The sequence below is a fragment of the Struthio camelus genome, chromosome 7 (assembly GCF_040807025.1).
Source record: "Struthio camelus isolate bStrCam1 chromosome 7, bStrCam1.hap1, whole genome shotgun sequence".
Lineage (NCBI taxonomy): Eukaryota > Metazoa > Chordata > Aves > Struthioniformes > Struthionidae > Struthio > Struthio camelus.
The window spans coordinates 27,071,730-27,092,110 of record NC_090948.1 but is presented as its reverse complement, the minus strand read 5'-3'; the positions used below and the strand labels follow the sequence as shown (position 1 = coordinate 27,092,110).

Genomic DNA, 20,381 nt, shown 5'->3' with positions numbered 1-20,381 from the left:
GGTAGCCAAAAGATTTAAGTAGAAATCAGTCCCATAGCCTGTAGGTACTGCTGACTTTTTAATACAAAGGATTTTTTTAACCTCAGGTTGCCAGGGAATTCGCATTATCAGAGGCTGATTGTATTTGGAAAATGCTAAAATTGAATCTTCTGTATTCACCTCCCAGGCTATTAAATAGAAAAGTATCCCCAATATTAAACTGGAAGTTAGGTGAGGAACAGATTCTCATCCACTGCAATTAATGACAAGCTAATGGGCTGCTAACTACAAATTCTTTAGAAACCTAGATGCGAAGCCCTTGAATCAAGTGATCTATGCTGCAGACCATAAGCGACTCCAAACAATCATTTTTATTTATGCAAACTTTTGGGGGTGGTATTAAAAGATGCAGTACTTCAAAGAAAACACCAACGTGATAGCTGAACAAGAATATTATTTTATGCTGACTGCACCTCAACTTTACAAGGTTATAATCAGAAATGCAAGTTGTAAAATATCCAGAGGCAGTAGGATCAATAAATTATCAACTCTTTGGTACAATAATCATCATTATTGGCTGGTCCTCAGCTAGTGTAAATAAATAAGACGGGGACACACATGACAAGTTGCTTCATCAGCAGATGAAGCCTTGTTTTCTTTATAGGTTTTGATTATTAAGGAGTATCTTTGGCAAGTCAATGATATTTCTGAGTATACAGTTCACGTATTTGGGTCACCCTTAGAGAAAGCTTGAAATACTTATACTTCTGACTCGGGGGAAAACTGTAGGGAAAAGAGGGTGCTGACCTCGTGTCTGACTACTTGGTGGCTGGTAAATGTTAGCACAGCTTGATAATATCAATTAGACTGGGAAGCATTATTTTAAGTTTTCTGAACTATCACTACTGCCTGTGCCCATTTGTCTTTTTATTCTCTAGATGTGCCATGACAAGGATTAAACGCGACACACACCAAACTTTGAATGTCCCGCAGCCAGTTCCAATGGCTCGGATGCTGTCATTTCGAGCTACATCAGGAACAGTGGCTCAATGGCTGCATCTGTGACACATGTCAGAAACTTTTAAATGTCTGCTCTTTTTTTCATCAGGATGCTTCTGTATCCTAGCTAGGGAAGAGATGACATTTTGTGTTTGGGTGGAACTTGTTGTGGTTCCCTCTTCCTGCCTCCTCTAACTGTCAGCCCGAGTTTCCCCTAAACATATCAAAATGCAGACAAATAAACCTTGTCACTTAGAAATATATTCAGTAGTAACCATGCTTGAAAACAATGTTTTAGGAGGAACTTGGGCACATTTTCTCATAGAATGATGCGCTACACAAAACACAGCGCTAGGCTATTTCTGACCTTTGTTATGTGCCGCCTTAGAAGATTGATGTGCACAACTCAGATACACATGAATTCCTTAACATTTCTGTTCTTTTTCCATTAAAGTGGAATAATTTGGCATATAAAATACACAATGTATCAGGCTATTTTTTTCAAGGCTTGGAAGAATTAACATTTTGATAAGAATGTATAGTTTAAGGGTAGAAAATGGATCTGCTAATGGACACTATAGGGTCTCAGGGTGGGACTCCAGGAGTTGAAAACACAAACCAGAAGAAGAGATAGCAGTCGTGCATCATTCATTTAAATATATATATATGCCATTTTTAAGATTGAGCTTGTGTTTCTTTGTCTTCTAAAATTAAAAAAAAACTCTAAAACTCTGGACTCCTTGATTATGACATTTTCCCTTTGGGTTTGATTGCTCTACTAAATAGTCATTTTTTCCTCTCTTTTCCCTAGGCAGCTTGAGTTCTTTAGATTCTCCTGGAGTTATTTGCAACTGAGTATGGGCAGCCAGACATGTTTCACACAGTTAAACACTGTGTAATTTTACTCTGGGGCTCTCTTTGCCCATTTCAGCTGGCCATGTTTCAGCTGTATTTGACTAGCAGTTGGATTTATAAAAATTTTAGCTTCTTACAATCATTATCTGGGCTCCTGGTTAAACTTCCTACTTTTAAAGAAGTAACTTCAAGAAGAGAAATGCGACGATAGCATGTGAGCTTGCACACACATGCACACATAGAGTTTCTAAGTGATTTTAATACCTTTAAAATATATTATACATGCCTAGTTTCTAGGCTAGTGATCCTAGAGGGACTGATTGCTTCTGCAGGGAAACGCGCCAGGCCCATTCTGCCTATTTACATCCAACAATGGAGAAAGCTGGGCTCAGATGGAAGATGCCTGTTTAGCAGAGGGCAGCCTGAAATGTTGCAAAGGGCATTGCCAAACTTTCAAGTAAAAACCGGATGGTTATAGCAATCCAGTCCACAGTGCTGTACTCAGCCTTTGCAGGGTACTCAACACATCATACGCTCCAGTCCTGACATTCATTTTCTTTCCCCTGTGAGGTACTGCCTGAGTATTTATTTCACTGCTAGAGGAAAGACCATAATTTCAAATATACAGATTCCATTCACTTCTTGAACTCCAGATAAGTTACTTAAAAGTGACTGCTTCTGCAGTCATTTCTTCTCTGGTGTATTTGAAGCTAAATTAAAGAATTAATACCAAATAAGTAACCAGGATTATTACTTCATATAGTCGAGAATTTGTTTTAGCATTCAGAGTAATTAGGGAATCAGTGAGTGGGTGAGCAGAGAGAAATTCATTAATAAAAGGGATATAATATATTTCGTGTCCTCAGCAGCACATATCAGCAATGGTTAGGTAAGGATAAACAAGATTCCCAAATCTCTCACGATACTATCTTTCTTCTCTGTGAGGATAAGGAGAGGTGGCCTAGCAGCAGGATATGAGACTTATGATAAATGATAGCATGCTGCAGTCTAGCTAAGAGCTACAGCAACTTCGGCATGCATTACACAACCCGATTAAACAAGAAAACATAGCAACAGGTATGTTGTACTTACAGGTGTGTTTTCAAACACATAAGCAGGAGGCATGCATGAAAATAAAGTTCAGAAAATATTATATACTCTGGCCTCAAATTCAAACTGCTTCAAGAAGGTATAACTGCTATCATTGATTTTTATGTTTGAATGCCCTTAAATATGAAGTTTAACAAAACAAGCCACTTCTGCACAGCATGTATTTAGGATTTAGGTTTATTCTACCTTCTTGTAAAACGTTCATTAGCACAGTCTGCATGTCTAGGAGGTTTGTTCAGATTTCAAAAATTTCAGGGTAGCTGACCTTCCAGGTAAGAAAAATGTGAACTGCTAAGCCTCAAAATCCAAATGGCAAATGTGGCACAATTTCTAATACACTAAATCCTTGCTTTGATTTGAGGAAAAACACAAACCATACACAGCAGACCTAACTACATGTCTAAACAAACCTACTTTTGGAATAGATTAAAAATGTGTAAAATAACGTTAATTTCCATATGCTAGATATCATCAGACTGTTTTCATTGTCTGCACCTCCCGAGGTTAATCAGTCAGCTACTGCTTCGGAACTAACAAATCTGGGCTTCTCTCTTAGCACAGGCAATAGGGACATATGCTTTTATATCACACAGTTTGATGTCAAAGACCCTGCTCTAATGCCTATGCTGATGCCTCATAAGAAAAGCCAAGCCACTCCAGCGTTAGGGCTGAAACTTCTCCTTGCCCTCCATATTGCCACTGAGTTCTCCTTGGCTGGGCAGTGAATGTGCACATAGAGCAAAACATCCTAGGGTACAGAAGCCCACTCCTGGCTTTGCTAGTTCAAGGCAGACCGCTATTTTCTCCTTTTAAACGGTGTGTGTTTTGTGGTATTTGCTCCTACTGCCATTGATGTTGAAAGCTTTGCCATTGACACGAATGGGAAAAGGATAAGACTCAGAATGTGCTTATGCTATAAACTTGTGATTAACATTAACAGCTGGTAGGTTTTTACTCTTAAGCCTCATAAATATAGCTGAAAAAGCATTTATCCGAAAGTGGAAAATGAGGGCTTAGCTAGAGCTGTGCAAACCTTTCATAATGAAACCCAACGCTAGCCTGATATGGGAGAGTTGCTAGAGGTTTGACATTCAGGCCAGGTTTGCTAACCCCTCAGTGAACTTCAGCTGATTTACAGTTTCAGATGAAAACCACATAAAGCTCAGTAGTGGTTTTGGCTGAATGGTGCTTTCAGCTTTTGCTCAGATGTGAAACTTATTGGGTGTGAACCCACAGTAACCAAAACTTTAAAAAAAAAAAAAAAAAAGATTGGCATGAACACCATATGGACAGAAGCCACCCAAGACTATCTGAAAACCAAGCACAGAAAGCAGGAGCTGGGGAGAAGATGTGCAGGCACTACAGATGTAGATATTTTACAGCTCCACCATCATTTGTGGTAATGGCCAAAGAGGTGTGTAATCAGTGGAGCTCAAGCTAACTGTATCAGGAACCAGTTGATAACTGCAGATTATCCATATCATTTCCCCATGCAGTGACAATTCCATTGCCTTTTATAATATGTGTATTGTATAGTAGGTGGTGATTTGGTGGTTTGGCAAGCAGCCAAGGAAGGAGACTCCAAGTATAGTGAACTTTCTTCTAAAATTGATGTTGAAATTTGGCTACCTGAAACACATTACAAGTCATGGTTAAATCACTAGGGTATTAAAAAGGAAATGACTCTTGAGCAGAGAAGTTTTTCTTTTCCCCTCTCTTGTATTGTAATCCTCGGGCCAGCCCTAAATTGACTTCTAAGCTAAAGGAAATTAAAGAAAAGATGAATAAAAAAATCTCAAGCTGGGCCAAATACATCCCCAGTGTAGCTTAGCTCAAGTAGAGTTAAATCAATGGAGTTCCACCAGGGATGAATTTGGCTTATTGTCAAAAGGAAATGAAGCAACTGTGCCCTCATTTACAGCTATCAATTTAAACAGAATTTTCATTATATGGGAATTTCTGAAAACAATTGCTAGGTAAAAAGAAAATTGCTAAGGTTGAACAGCACGTGTATTGGAAAATTCCCTTAAGTCCACAACTGTCTGCTTACTCAGTAGATACCCTGAATGCTAGATAATTGAATGCACACATTGTTTCAAAGGTCTTATAAAATCAGAGGAGCCTATAAAAGTAGACTGTCTTAAGAATTCTCCTTGCTTTGTTTTTTTCCTATATTTAATTCTAAATATTCAATTGCAAAAATAGTGCTAATATACAAGTAAGATGGCAAATACAGATAAAAGTTATGCCACCAATAACAATTCCAGTTACCCTGGTATTCCTTATTTGATTTTCCCAATTCAAATGTAAATTTAATGCCGAATTACTTAAGCTGCAGTCTATGGTCATTGATTTTCGCTGGAGTATTTGGTCATGATCTGAAAAGAGCTCTGAAGCTCCTTTTTACTTTCAAACATAATACTGAATTAAGAGACAAATTTAATAAAGACATTCCTAGAGTCTTTATTATAAAACTATATCACTATAAGGATGTATTTCTATTCCAAAAGGATCTACGGAATTGTGAATAAGAGGTGGGATGTTCTGTTAACAAGTTTCTGCATTGAGTTATAAACAGGTTCAAAAACTCTTGACTTCACACAGTTTTGTTTTTAAATTGTCAGCAAAATATGCAATCAGAATGCAAAAATATTTGCAAGGAACTATAAGCTTGTGCTGCAGGGGATGTTTTGAACACATTTAGGAACTTGCTCTCACAACCCAAACACTGCATGTAATGCGATAACATAGAAAATATTTTTACATTAAAACCTAGGAATGCAACTCACCTAGAACTAAACACACTTTCTGAGATGCTGTTCCCTTAAAAAGCTGAGAATGCTGAGATGATGATGATATTTTGTGAATGTGTCATGACCACGACTCAGTTTGTCCTTAAAAATATCTGCTCCTTGAAGGCTTGTGAAAATCCTGATCTGAAATCTTAATCTCATTGTCAGCAACTCTAAGAAAGGGTCAGCTTCAGGTTGACAACACCACCAGAGGCAAGTCCATCAGAGTCACCTAACCTAAAAGGTAACTTTTAGAAAGATTCAGCTCTTTTAGTACCAGGTATGGAAAATATATTAATTCAATTAGGTTTTCTGAAATAGGAGTGCCAGGTGAATCCTGCACATTCTCACATAACAAAGACCAAAGAAAATGCTCTTTAGGCTTTTAAGTTATAAATGACTGGAAGAAGTAATCTTTCTTGGGCCTAACTCTCATTTAATCTAAGATCTTGGTGTGCTTTTTGGTAATTTTCAAGGTAAAATGAGCATTAATTGCAGGTATTGCACTTAACACTGCCAGAGTACCATAAGGAAATCAAAGGGCATATCAGTTGTTGATAGCCACATGCTAACTCCAAGCAGGCTCCAAAACAGGGGGCATAAGCCAGCTCTGTCCTTCACACCACTTAGACGTGGTTGTGTGTAACAATGCCTGCCTGTCACCTGGAGCGGTCAGCATAGGCACGCTCCCACATTAGCATCATTAGGTGGCTGCTTTCTCCCAATCATATGTAGTTTGCTTAGTCTCATTCCCATTAGTAGGAGTGGAAAGGAATGTCAAAAACAGGTTTTACCCAAACAGCAGAAGTAGACTAGACAGTGAGACATAACGGATATCAGGTGTATATATACAAGCACTGAAAAAGCAAACCACGCACTTCAGTCGTTATACCACAATCGGTGAAGCAGAAATTTCACTTTAGAAACAAAAGGGGAACACTTAACTCTGTTGTGCCATCACATGTTTGCAGAGCAATGACACGGCAATTGAAGCAGACAAGGACACAGCTAGAGACTTTCAGGAGCACAGGACAGCAGCTGGCAAGACATGCAAGACACCCCTGGAAAGCTGAAATCCATCTCTCTCTCATGTGCCCACCATTTAACAAAGCAAATAGATGGACAGGTGTACACAAAATAAAGAAAATAAACTTTCCCAAGCTTGCTAGAGACAAGCACTTCACACTTTATACTCACATGCCAACTATCACACTACAAAAAGTAGAAATATGTGGTAAGACTGACACCAGGTCTGCATAAAATGGGTTGATTCAGAACCTCACGACAAAGGCTGCCAATAGCACAGCCCTGCTGGGGGTAAAACTTTCCCTATATACCTGCATAGTTACAGGCCAGAACAAAATTATAAATACACACGCCAGCAGCGTGTGTGAACCCTGTAATATATAGAAAAAAATTTTCAAGAGCACGAGCAGGTTTCTTTTTTTCTTCTGACTTCAATGGGAGCAACATAAGGCTTGAAATCAATATGCAGTGACTTTTAAAATCCTCTGTATTAGTTTCCCTTAGTCTGACCCAGCAGCACTGATTATGCACTTCTTACTCAGGTAAAAAACAAATACTGGGATTTTGGCAGGAGTCTCACCTGAGCAAAGACTGTGCAGCTGGGCCTACACTATTTGTTTAGTTCTGCTACACAAGCACAGGGCAACATTTATGTTTCAGGATGATAAGATCACTGAGTATTATAGGACCCACTAGCCATGAAGTCAACAGCTGTCTCCACAGCAATATCAAGAGGTATCAACTAAGGGGCTTCAGGGTTGGTTTAGCGCAGCACATTTCATTCCTCCGAAGACCTAGAAACATGGTAGTAGCTGCTGCCTCAGCCAGCGAACACATCCTGGAGGAAAGGATCTTAATTTCTGTTCTGAGCTTGCTGAGATGTAATAGCTTTAAAAGCTACACAGTATAATCGGCCATCTTTTGTAAATGGTTATAAGTGCAGAGGCAGGCTGAAGGACATCTCAGTACAGTAGATGCCTCTATAGTGGTCTGTACAACATTTCCCTACAGTTTGCAGCCACTTAACCTTCTCTTTCTTGGCAAATTTCTGAGTCTAAAAAAGTATGTTGGACCCAGTGGGTGAGAGTTTGCAAAATAGAGAGATCCAATTATTTCATATGTGAATCACAGTAAAAAAAATCAAAGATACTTCCTCCTGCTTCAAAAGAATGTAACATTCTCCCACATCCCAAATAATAATACTAAATAAAACCAGCATGCAAATATATGTCTATATCTGTGTATTTACATTATCTTCAGAAACAGGAATACTTAGAAACAAATTCTTATTCTACTGGGCAAGTGGCCCAAAAATCAGAGTCTAAAAAAAGACAGTTAATTTGTGTTTAGTTTCTAGCAGTGAAATGGAAGACCAAAACTCCAAAAACTCCTAATTATCAGAAACAGAAAGGTAATCATTCATCCAAAGTACCTACATAATTGGCACATATGATCTGGTGCTGGGGCTGTTCAGTTCTACAAACTGTTCAACTTCTGCATGTCTTGGTTATACACCTGTGCAATGCAGATACACTTCTTTGTCCAAAACTTTTTTCTTTATTTATTCACCATCTAATTGGAGGTGCAAAAAACACTTAAGAGTAACAGAGCCATGATCTCATTTAGAAAATCTACACTGTACTGTAGTAAAGAACCATAATAAAGGCTATCTTTTCCTGCAAGACACAGCAGAACAGTTCATCCTGTTTAAACACACATGGTGATCCATACTATTTATCCAACATTTTTTCCAGTTTAAGGCTTCATCCTCCAGTTCCCTCTTTAATTTATGCCTTGCACTGTGGTTGCCCCTATCCACTGAGTAGGACCCTGTTGTGCTAAACCGAATACACACACACACAGAGCTGCGGCCAGGGCAAGGCGAAAGGGCCGTGCAGGTCAGGCACCGTCTTGGAGCACGCTGGTGGGGGATACTGGAGCATAAGAGAGGCAACAGGCTATGTGCCAAACTTGTTCCCAGACAAAACCAGGAGAACAACCACTCCAGCCCTGCTGGCAGTTCTTACTGGTGGGAACGCTGTGAAGTCATCACCCGGAGAAAGCAGAAAGCCATGCCCTAGGCATCGCAGAGGTGACAACTTGCTCTCTCCTCGCGCACACATGCTTACCAGCAGAGAACTGCAGTCTCGGGCAAGAAACAGCAGGCGGGCACGGACCGCCAGCAAGCACGCACAGGAAGGAAGCGGCAGCAGCGCCCCAGCACGAAGAGCTGTGGCCACAGCACGCTGGCTGTTGGCCGCTGTGAGGGTATTTGTAGGTATTATGGCCAAAGGCAGTTTTAAGAACGATCTGGAAGAGGGTAACAGGGGCAGAGGGTCTTTGTTTCTGAGAAACTCCTCCACTACAAAAGAGCCCACAGAGCAAGCAGATGCTGGAGATGGCACTGACTCGCCCGCATGCGTGTCCTGTCTTAAGGCAGAGCGCTCCACCACAGGCTGGGGAAAACTCCCTGTCAGATTAGGGTAGCTTCCATCCAGTGCACACTGGGAGAAATGGCAGAGACTGCTGCAGTAACTTTGGAAGGGTCATCAAATTCAATACATTTTACTGAAGTTCAGTGAGTTTTCTAAATAAGTGATTGTGTTAAAGGCATGAACACTGGTATAACTTCATAAAAACAATCTGCATTGTAAATATTTGGTAATATGCTAACAAATGAACAGGCATATTTTGCCTTAACTATTACCTTAATAGTAATAAATATAAGGAAAAAAATACGTTCACAAAAAAGTCAGCAAATCTGAAAGTTCAGGTTAACTCACCTGCATCACATAGATTAGTGAAGCTAAAATTCCTTCCAGAGCAATGCAATACGCAATTTATGTTTCCAATTTTTTGTGATTTGCTGATTGTGCAGCTTTTAAGAGCTGACAGACTTTTGCTCAAACTTTCCCTATAGCTTCTTTTAAAGACCCTACAGCATACCTGTATCCTTTTAGCACTGTGGAACAACAAGAACACAGCAAGGAAAAAAGTAAAGAGCTTTACAACCGTTAAGTGTATATATGGCAAGGCATGCAATTGTTTTTATTTATTTATTTACCTGTTGTGAACTTCCACTGCAGCGTTCAACAGTACAAGCAGTGCCAGATCTGCAAAGAGGTCCTGAACTCTTGTTTGTGCCCATTTCTCTTCTCCGCTGGCTAAACCAACATTAGAGACATCACAGAAATACATGCCAGTTAGAAACTGTTGGCATTGCACTAGTCACTCTAAACATTATGGACCTTTATATAAGCTTACCGTTACTTTTTTCCCTTGCTCATGTCATAAAACCTTTGACTTTTTGTTTGCAAAGAAGATGTGAGAATTGAACATTCACTAATGACCTAATGCTCTACTTAAAGAATCAAACATTAAAAAGGGAGCTGCATATTAACTTTCCAGTCCTGGTAACCCTAACTCTCATGGAAAATAACATTAACTTCAGAGGGACTTATGGCTTGAGTAAAGAAAATATTTGAATAAGTATTGTAGGACTCAGCCTCAACCAAAGAGAAAAAAGTGGTTTCAGTAGTAACACAGCAATCCCATAATCATTTATGCTTGCAATACATGCAATTAGAGCTAGTATGCTCTAACTAAAGTTTAGGTTTGTGCATCTATATTTGCAGGATTTTCACTTAAGGAAGTTTATCTTTAAAATTTTAATTTAAAATTGCAGTTTGGCTTTTTTTTTTAAATTGTAATTAAAACACAATGAATTAATATTTGGAACAAATAATGTTAGGAATATACTAACAAAACAGCTTTTACAGGCAGCTCCCAGTAAAATTATCTACCTTCTAGTCTTCCTCTGTATATGATGTCTGCCAAAAGCCAAAGTATTGGTCATCACAAGACTAAACATAAGACTGAAGTTTGGATTTTTTAAAATTCATAATATTTGAAGATTACTTATGCAAATACAGCTTGGATCTCAAACCTTATTAGACATAATGAAAAATGGCTAACTGATTTTTCTCTTGTGCCGATGCAAAACAAAATAAGAATGCAGTGGCTTCTTGGAAAGGGATGCATTTTAAATCCTTTTGGCCTAGTAAGCAAAAAATCTTATTTCAAATAGTTTGGTTAACCTTGAGAGGGAAAGATCTGCCACATATGTCAGGGGAAGTAAAGGAGACAAAGGGGAATCTCTCCTTAGACTATATTTCTACAACTTTAATCTTAACTGAAACTCAGGTCAGTTAAGAAATTCAGGCACGTTTTCCACTGAAGAAAGACCCAAGTACAGATAGCAGTCCTAGACCACAAAAGTTTACCCTTTTTAAAAATAGAACTTCAGCAGAAGACATCTGAAAATAAAATGGTCTGCATATTAAAAAAAAAAATGTTAGCAGAAACAGTAATAGATATGCATGCTAGCTTTTAAATAAAACATTCTAACATATTCTAAAAGTACGAAAATAATTATCCTTAAATTATCATTTGATTATCCAGAATCAGTGACTTTTAGTGTGAATTCTCTTCAAGCAAACTTTAACTAGGTTTTTTACCATATTTAACTATAGGTACACACACCCCCAAGTGAAAACAAAAACAAAATGGAAGAGATTTTGATAACATCTCATTCCAAAAATATTTTTGCCTCCAAAGCCTTGCATGGAAGAAAACACTCCTGAAAATGATACAAATGGTTTTGACATTAGGAAAAGTAAACAAGCAAAATAAACATGGAAAAATCATATGGTCAGTTTGCAAGTGCTGTTTATTGTTTGAGGCAGGGTTAAAGCCTTTTATAAAGACAAGAACATATATGCAACCAGACTGAATATGACATTAGGTTATTCTAAACACCCGTATTCAGAACCCTGCTGCCTGTAAGATGCCCTGGCCAAAACATGCATTGAGGCTTCAAAACAGACAACATGATATGAACGAACTAGGATGGCAACTTGCTGTTATTTTGGTAACCCAAATATAAAACAAGTACCCTAATATTTCTAATAAGTATTTTTGAAAGAAGAGAGGCATGCAGTTGTACTTTCCCACCTTTATCTAATATCTCCTAGGCTGTCCAATATGAATTTGCTCACCACAACAGTCTATTAGTATTTCATTAGTAGTCATCTATAACATGGGCAGAGGTCTTACACGTGGCCAAAACTCACTTCCCAGGCGCCAATTTGTAAAACGAGCAGCTCAGAGCTCAATTTGAGTTTAACGTATAAGGCATGCTCCATAAGTGATGTAATCGATGTTCCTCATTGATTTTAAATATTTATTGAAGTTTTACTATAGCTTTTCAGCGCGAGCAAAGTCTTCCATTTGTTAAGGCCTAAAATGGAGAGCAGCAGCAACTTTTTCTTTGCTGCTCTGCCAGTACATCTCATCTTTTTCCACAAGACAAACCTGATTTCAAGATTGGCTTCTACATCCAGTTCCTTTATGCTTGCAATAGCAGCTAATAATAACAAAAAAAGGAGACGACTTCTAAAAATTGACATTTTTCTGCTAGGAAAGTGAATTAAGAGCACTAAGTCATTTCAGACAAGCCAAGAACAGCCAGATAGTGATCATTCTCAACTGGGACCAATATGGACAGGTTTGGAACAATATAGATGTCAGAATTTCTACACATTCTTTGGTCAGTGTCATTGGCTCTAGTAGCACCAAACACAGTGTATTTACTAAGTTTGGGGAATTTGTTTCACAGTAATAAGTTAATGATTCTAAATATGTCCAACTGGTTTATCAAAAAAGCAGGAAATACGCTACGCATTTTTATTTTGCTCACTGAAAGGTTGACAGAAGCATTGCTTACATATACATCAAAAGGGATTAATGAGAGCTCTTTTCTAAAAGATATTAGTAAAGATGCTAATTACGTTACTTCCACCAGTTACTTTTATTTATCATTTTTTTCCTTCTAAATAATCATACTCACCTGCTGGAAATTTTTATTTTATAGTCCCCCTTTTGAAACACTTTTTTTCTTTCTAAATTTAAGCATTCAATTCTAAATGCAATCTCTGTGCAAGTTAAAAGTATCTTGTCCAATAAACCAGGAATAACATACCCTATCAGGATCTTAATTGAGGGCTTTTTCAAAGCATATACAGTTAAGCATGAGATCCTCTGTGCAACTATTCTACAGTACTAAAAATGATCCACTTTCTGAAGGTAAGAGTTAGTAACCTTGAGATTTAATATACAAATTAACAAATTTGGTTTGTCTGTGAAATTGCTTAAACATCTTTCCTTTATATATAAACAAAAATACATATTGATAGTATTGTGCATGGCTGAAATATTTTCAGGATATATTTTTCCTCTTGAAACTAAACAACAATCCATATAGACTCATTTGTTAGGGGATGTGGGGTGAAGCTCTATGAAAAGGATTTGCGTATGCATATATGAGATAAACTTAAGTACTTAATTGGGGGGGTTGAAATAAGAACAGATAAAGGGCTTTTTCATCTGAAATTATAGCCTCTCTCTTTTCTAAACACTTTGATGCTGTCAGCCACTCTCACTCAACAGGCAAGCTGGAAAGAAATGCACTGTTTTTGCTTCAAAGCCAACCGCGCGTGCTCAGAGAAGCCCCAGGTGTGACCTCTGCTCTTCTGTGAGCAGCAGTTGGACCAGGCAATCCATCACGGTGTTCATCCTGTCAGGCTGGGTGCTTGGCTGCAGCTGTCTGTCACACTGGTGGATGGGACCCGCTTAAAGGCAATCATGTCAATCTCTATGTGACTACTCAGACTAAGATAGAAGGATGATCTTGACAGGCTTGGCAAAGTCAGCAGAAGGCACTGGAGGACTTTAGTTACATGCTTAAAATCTAGATGCAATTTGTACTTCTTATCTGGAAGGATTGAAGAAGCATGAAACAACGCTGCATTTTATAGCTGGTCATCTCGGATGAATCTGTTGCCCTCGGAATGTTTTCCGTAGTAAACGTAGCGGCATTTTCCCAAAACACCTACAGTAAAAGGAAATGAGTTGCAATTAGGACAGCAGTAGCATAACACGCAAAGAAGGCACACAGCTAGGGAAACTTGAGGGGGCAGTGGAGGGAAAGGAACAGTTCTCTCTTGTACTGCAAAAGAAAGTTTGTGCATTCGAAATATTCCCTATTAGCAGTTTTTAATACACTGGGCAAACTTACACTCAGATACCTGCATGAGCTAGCCTGCAAAATATATATCCACAAGTGGCTTAAAAAATTGGATGACATCACACTGGCACATCACATACTATATTTTAAATCACAGTACCTCTCTACCAGTTTTAGAAAATGGAGAATCTAGCTTGGATTTACATTTCGTACTCTTTGTAATCTCCTTACTACATAGTTACAGGGTTTTCCTGATAATTAAAAACAAAAAGAAAAAAAGCAGCAAATAGTTACAGCTTGATGTGAATCCAACAAAAACCTTACAAATACTCACAAAGTCATCCTGCAAGCACCTCACTCCATCCCTGCTTTGCAGTGGCAGAGAACTGAAGTGACTGGCTGAAATCCACAAGGGAAGTTGTCAACAGACACAGGCTAGAGCTTGGGACCTCCCAATATTTGGCCCTCCACACCACAGTGTTTTCCCCAGACAAACAAATAAACATTTAGTAAAAACATTTCCAAAGCAACTCTCCATACTATGCCACAAGAGCAACAGCAGATGCAATTACAAATTATGCTAAATACCAGTACATACAAGATGCTTGCTTGTAAAAATTAGCCAGAATGCTGCTTTCTGGAGAAAAGGCACATTGTCCTTAGCACGTACAGGAGGCAAGATGCTTGAGGAAGTCTTAACTGCTGTGGGTGGGACATACATACCTGCAGATCTTACTACCCTATCCAAAAGCATCCCCACTGGTGGTCCTAAGTGGTATGCAGAAGCATAAGTTCACAGTCACATCCCACCTGTAAACGTTCTCAAAGATGCTAAATTTTTACTTGTAGAGTCGCTCTTTGTGCCCCCAGGTGCACACAGTCAAATTAAAGTCATCTCCCATGCGCAGAAGGAAGGTGAGTCTCCTCTGTCTTGGGATCGTCTAACACAGTGATCACTGAAGTATCTAGCTTGCCCCTACAAGGGCAAACGTAACCTAGCCCAAAGGAGGCACACACTGCCTTACACGAAGGGTAAAGATGAGGGAGGACCGATCCTCAATTTATTGCAATTTTAGCTTTCCAGGATTCCTGTAGCAAATATTGTACTCACCCACAGTATGAATTAAGTATGCATGCTTCTATAATCTGCATTTATGTTTGCAGTACAATGCGTGTCAAATAAGCAACTAAAGCCTTGAAGGGCATGGGTATGTAAGATCAACATTAACCCATGCTCTTCTTTCCTTCTAAGATATCAGGATGGTAACACATTCCTACGGAAAACAAAAATTGATAAGCTTGTCGTTTGTTGTGAAAAACACCACATTCCTCTTCAGGATAACACAAATAGGGACTATATGGTGCAGTGCTTGATCCCTTTCCTCTCCTCCATGGAGCTATTTTGATGACTGGTGGAGCGACTTCCACATTCAAGGGATGAAATTACCATTCCTAAACAAGCACCTAATGAAAAGCAAGTTTTTGTCTCTCAAACCAATGACATTCCAAGGCGAAATGCAGAAGGCATTAGACTGGTAACAAGGCCATTTAGAGCTCTAAATGCAAAGGATATGAACAGAGTATTAATGGCATTCTTCAGACTCCTTTTTCCCTAGCATTGATAAAAGTCTTGTTTGAGGTCTGCCGCATTTCTTAAGGACTGGAAGCAAGCCTGTTTATAGAGATGCTGGTGAGAGAGTGCTGTTTGATGAATGCTGGAGACTGCAGCTAGGTGTCAGCGCTTAGAAAATGAGGCAAGGACATGAGGTATTAATATTGTCAATGATCTCTTGACAGGAAAACAGATACTGCATTCACCGTCAGATTTAAATAGACATCAAGTGCATTAATGACAAAAGGGCAGACTTCAAACAAAGGGGGCTGTATGGTGCTGTGCTGAGCGAGTCTCCGAGTTGGCAATAACCTGATCTGAAAAGACACTGTCAGGACTACAGACAGGCCCCGAATTGTGTGCGGTGACAGAAAACAGAGATGCTGACAGAGATACCGGTGCCATATTATGCCAAGTATATTCTAACACTGTCTCCAGCCCTAACTAAATCTGACATCATTTCCTATCGCTTATAGTATTCTCCACCGCTCCTGCAGAATATTTCTCCCCAGACATCATTACAAACTCCACTGTAGTTTTAAAGTTACTGGCAGGCCTGTTCTGTCACAGAGGTTGGGTCTAGAGGCCTAAGGATAACCTCAGTCAATCTAAATTTGGAGTTTGCTGTAGAAGCGCTCTCATTTTCACTGATATCTCAGCTACTTGAGGTGATCTGAACGCTAAAGTGTGAGGAGCTGTCACCTTGAATAAAATCCTTAAAGTAAAGACGCTCGGTTCCTGGGATGTTCAGCAAAGATGTCGGACAGTCTGGCAGCAGGAAATGAAATCCAGCTGCTGCTGCTCGCCTGGGGATAAAGGTGCTTGGGCTAGTGACAGTTAAAGTCAGCTGAAATTTTTGAACTCCTGCAGCCTACAATTGTTTAAATTAAGGAAGCGTTGTCTCCGCAGAGATTCCCTACCAAGGCACACAGCTGTGATTCGATTGCCAGGCATATTACAAACACTGCTCAGAGAGGCTTGATAAAAGCACAGTTGAAAATGTTGCCGAGAGACTTTATTTATCATGAAGGTTATTTGTAAAACAATAGTCTTGCTTATAAATTAAATGCGGTGACTGGTTGTTTTTTTGTTTTGTTTTGCCTCTCCGTTTCCCACTTCCCTGTGGCAACTGCAGAAAACTCCGAGAATTACAAAAGGCCTGTGTACTGCTGTAAGAGTTTTGATGCTCAGATATGTCACCATATGAATTCAGGAAACCTACAGCTTCTCTCCTGCCCATCTGCGATTGTATTCATTTCTCACAGTCCAGGAGCACAAGAACGCTTGTGTTTTTGCGCACAGATAGGGGGAGGAATATGGGGGGAACAATACATTTTTGACATTTGTGGTGTTTTTTAATTAAAAAATCCAGCGTTGGTCATAATAAGCTAAGTATATTCCCTATACATCAAAACAACACGCAGCCACTCTGAATGAGGTTTCTGCTTGAGGCTCTTGAGAAATGACAACACAAGGTCTCTTGAGGGATCATCTTCCCTGAACGAGGCTTCTAATTTTTCTTAAGTAGCTGCTCCTACCATCACCATAAGCTGTTAAAACTATAATTATGAAAAAATTGCATTGGGAAGAATCATTTTTAAATACACCCTTTATCTTTTAAATGTTTTCCCCCTTCGGAATGGATGTTCTAATTATGCTGGGTAAGTAATGACCTTGCAGTTGCTTGCATGTGTTTCTGGTATCAGTCTTTCTTCACAAACACATTGTAATGTCAGCAACACTAGCTTTTCCTTAGCTGAGGGAAAACTCAATTATCCAAATAAATAAATAAATGCATACATACATGCATACTAAAGCACACGAAAAATTGTTCAAGTCATGTTTGCTCCTTTTAAATTGGGCATGTGTCGCAGAGAGCTATTACGCGGTTGGACTTTCACACACTTTCCTAGAGCAAAAAAGCTTTGTAGGTCCTTGTATATTATTTGGAAAATGGTATAAAGGAGTTGCAATAGGATGTGCAAGAGCTGTAGATCATACAGTCTCTGTCAATACAGTCTTAGCCCCAAATTCAGCTCAAGCCAACAGTGACCTAAAGGTACTGCTATCAGGTAGCATCTTGTTGTATCTATTGGTTCACATTTTTTCCTAACAAATAGATGCTCTACATCTATAAAAAAAACACTCCTCAGCCATCACAGCTGGTGCAGCTGTTGGCAATATAGTCTTCACCAGTAACATTCAGTTTTCTTTAAAAAGTAATTACAAAAATTAAGTAGTCAAGCCAACATTTGCCACCCCCATCAAAACCTATTGCCACGTCTGCCCAGGATCCCCCTAAGGCACCCATTTTAACATCAAGTGTTTTTAATAAACCACCCCTCTGCATCTGCAAACAGCAAAGTATTCACAGTTAAAACTGTTTGTCAGACACACTGGTTTACAGTATACAGCAAGGATTACATTTCAGCATACAGTCCTCTGCCTGTCTTTCACATGAGCTAACCACAGGTCTCGTATTAGGAGCTGTGGTCAGAGAGAGTGTAGTACTTACACACAGACTCAATATTCTAGGCTAACTTTAATTTGAGTACAGCACCTAAATCCTCCACCACCAATTTGTATTTGATCCATATTCGTCTCTCTTTCCACAACCTGCTGTTGTGTAGTTTTGCTATGGGCTATTAAACAGCTGCCATGTTCCACCAAGAAGCTGGGTGCATTTCAATGATGGTTATACTACCAACCTGTAAATTGTTTTGAGACCCTTCAGGATGAAATATCAACACCATTACCACTTTTTTCACAGGCACTTGGGCATTCTCTACAACTAATGAACAGAAGTTGCAAAATTCCCTTAAATATTAATATGAACCTCCTTTAAAGGAAAATAATCCCCTACCTACAACACTCAGAGGAGAATAAATACCTGTCTACAAACAGCTTCAAGTCTACAATGCTTCTGATTTAGGCAAAACACCTCCATTAGTCAAATTAATTTAAAACTCTTAAAAACCTTTTCATCTAAAGGCATAAGCAAAGCTGGTTTGAAACAAAAATTCCTCTTGCAGAGGAATTTAAAATTTTTTCACTTTATACTTAAGGAAATTCTTATAACTTTATGTAGAGTGGACAATTTTTATTATCATTATCACTTTGACTTACTGTGATAAATCAAGTACTTTTTCAAATATTTTTTTAGGAGCCTAATCGTCTCAGACTTTCAGTAGCATACAAGTTATCTTTTTTTTTTGCTGAACCGGGAGTATTAGATTATATATTCTCTCACACTCATTCCAGACTAAAAAAAAATCATTTAATTATACCTGAGCTATTTATTCTATAAACATCATTAAGAACATTAAAACAACTAAACACTGTAAGAAGTATCAAAATATTTCCAAACATGCTACTCCAAAATTTTTGTCTTTTACTGCTCAACAAATCATTTCTAGCATAAGTTAATTGAAATGAGTCATCTAGCTATTTAAAAACATGTAGATTTAAAAACAAAAAACAAAAACAAAACAAAAACCCTCCAAAATTACCCTGACATTCAGCCCGTTCCCTGACCCTTTGGGGAGCACAGATGCATGCAAAGCTTGACAGCACACAAGGGTGCAGGGGTCAGAGGGGAGAAGTTAAATATGTAACAGAGACAGGAATAAAAGAATAAACAGAAGGTTGACTTGGACCCAAGTAGAGAGCTTTTAGTTCTACCGAGTCTTACAGCTGTAACACCAGGGAGATACTTTCCAAAGGTAGAAAGGGACAATTTTTTTCCAAAATGTTGGGTGCTTGTCCAAGCCTTGTGCCACTCTGCCTTCTAAGGTTCATCCACCTGCTTTAAATAGCAGAGATTTGTTTATTTATACTTGGACCCTCATAGTTGTTTTCCCTCCCTTTAAGATCCAGACGAGTCACAGAACAAACCAGCAGAGTCCCATATCTCATTATTCGGCCATGTTCGGCTGACCATAACATAAACTCCCATCAACCTCGCCTCTCAGGCAAGGGGAGGCTGCCTTTCCATGAATTTTTACTGTTTATTAGAAGGCTTACCAGTCTGTCCAAAGGGCAGAATGAGTGCATAACCCTAACCATAACTCTCTAAATTGAGTATATAACAGAACTTACAGCTAAGGAAACCTGTTTTCCTGTTTTCTGTGGCTATTCAAATGATTAGCATGGATGAGATTGCACCAGGAGAAACAACCATGGAAAAGCAATTTTTAACTGTCTTGGAATAGTGATAACTGGCAAAATAATTGGAGCTATGAAAACTCTGTTATAATCACTCCTTGCTGCCTCACTTTCCTGTATCTGTTTCTCATGTCTCGCCTGTTTTGACCTATGAGCACCTAATGGGAAGACTCAGTATGTTTCAATATGCCTGCAGAGCCCTTTTGACAGCAGAAGCAACTGCTACTAATCATCATATTAATAATATGAACTACTACTAACCCATTTGAATTTCAGCAGCTTCCAATGTTTTAGTATTCAGATATGCTGTTCCTCATTTTCCCTTCTCTAGCCAAATTTACCTGCATGCGATACAAAATACACTAGAGAAGATGCTGTATAAGGGTTATCTTAAATGACTTGCAATAACATAGCCAAAAAAAAAAGTAATTACAAACTAAAATAGTATCAGAAAACACTCTTGTAAGTGCTTAAGGAACAGATGCACAAATACTAAATCTCCTTATGTTATAAACTAATAACATTTTAATTTAACTTTTAAGACGACAGAAACACTAAACGCAAGCAGAAATTATGTGCAACTCCTCCAAAGCTATCTGTGCATAAAGGGATCAGAATGCGCTCAAGAAGGCTGAGGACGCTGTGGCTAAAGCAGAATTCCTGCGCTGTGGCCACAGCACTCACTGAGAGGCCCCAGATACTCCAAGTGCGGTTCCCATGGATGAGGGAACGTGGTCCACTGCAGTCTTCCTCAAGAAGG

General features: G+C 38.9%; 1 protein-coding gene across 8 annotated transcripts in view; it reads right to left on the bottom strand.

The window, feature by feature from the left end:
- Window positions 1-11,472: 11,472 nt before the first annotated feature.
- Window positions 11,473-20,381, bottom strand: part of LRMDA (leucine rich melanocyte differentiation associated) — a 692,873-nt gene continuing 683,964 nt past the window's right edge. For all 8 annotated transcript variants that reach the window (XM_068950500.1, XM_068950502.1, XM_068950506.1 and 5 more), the window contains one exon: window positions 11,473-13,710. In XM_068950500.1, coding sequence (XP_068806601.1) covers window positions 13,631-13,710 — 80 coding nt within the window. In that variant the 3' untranslated portion in view covers window positions 11,473-13,630. The remainder of the gene's footprint in view (window positions 13,711-20,381) is intronic.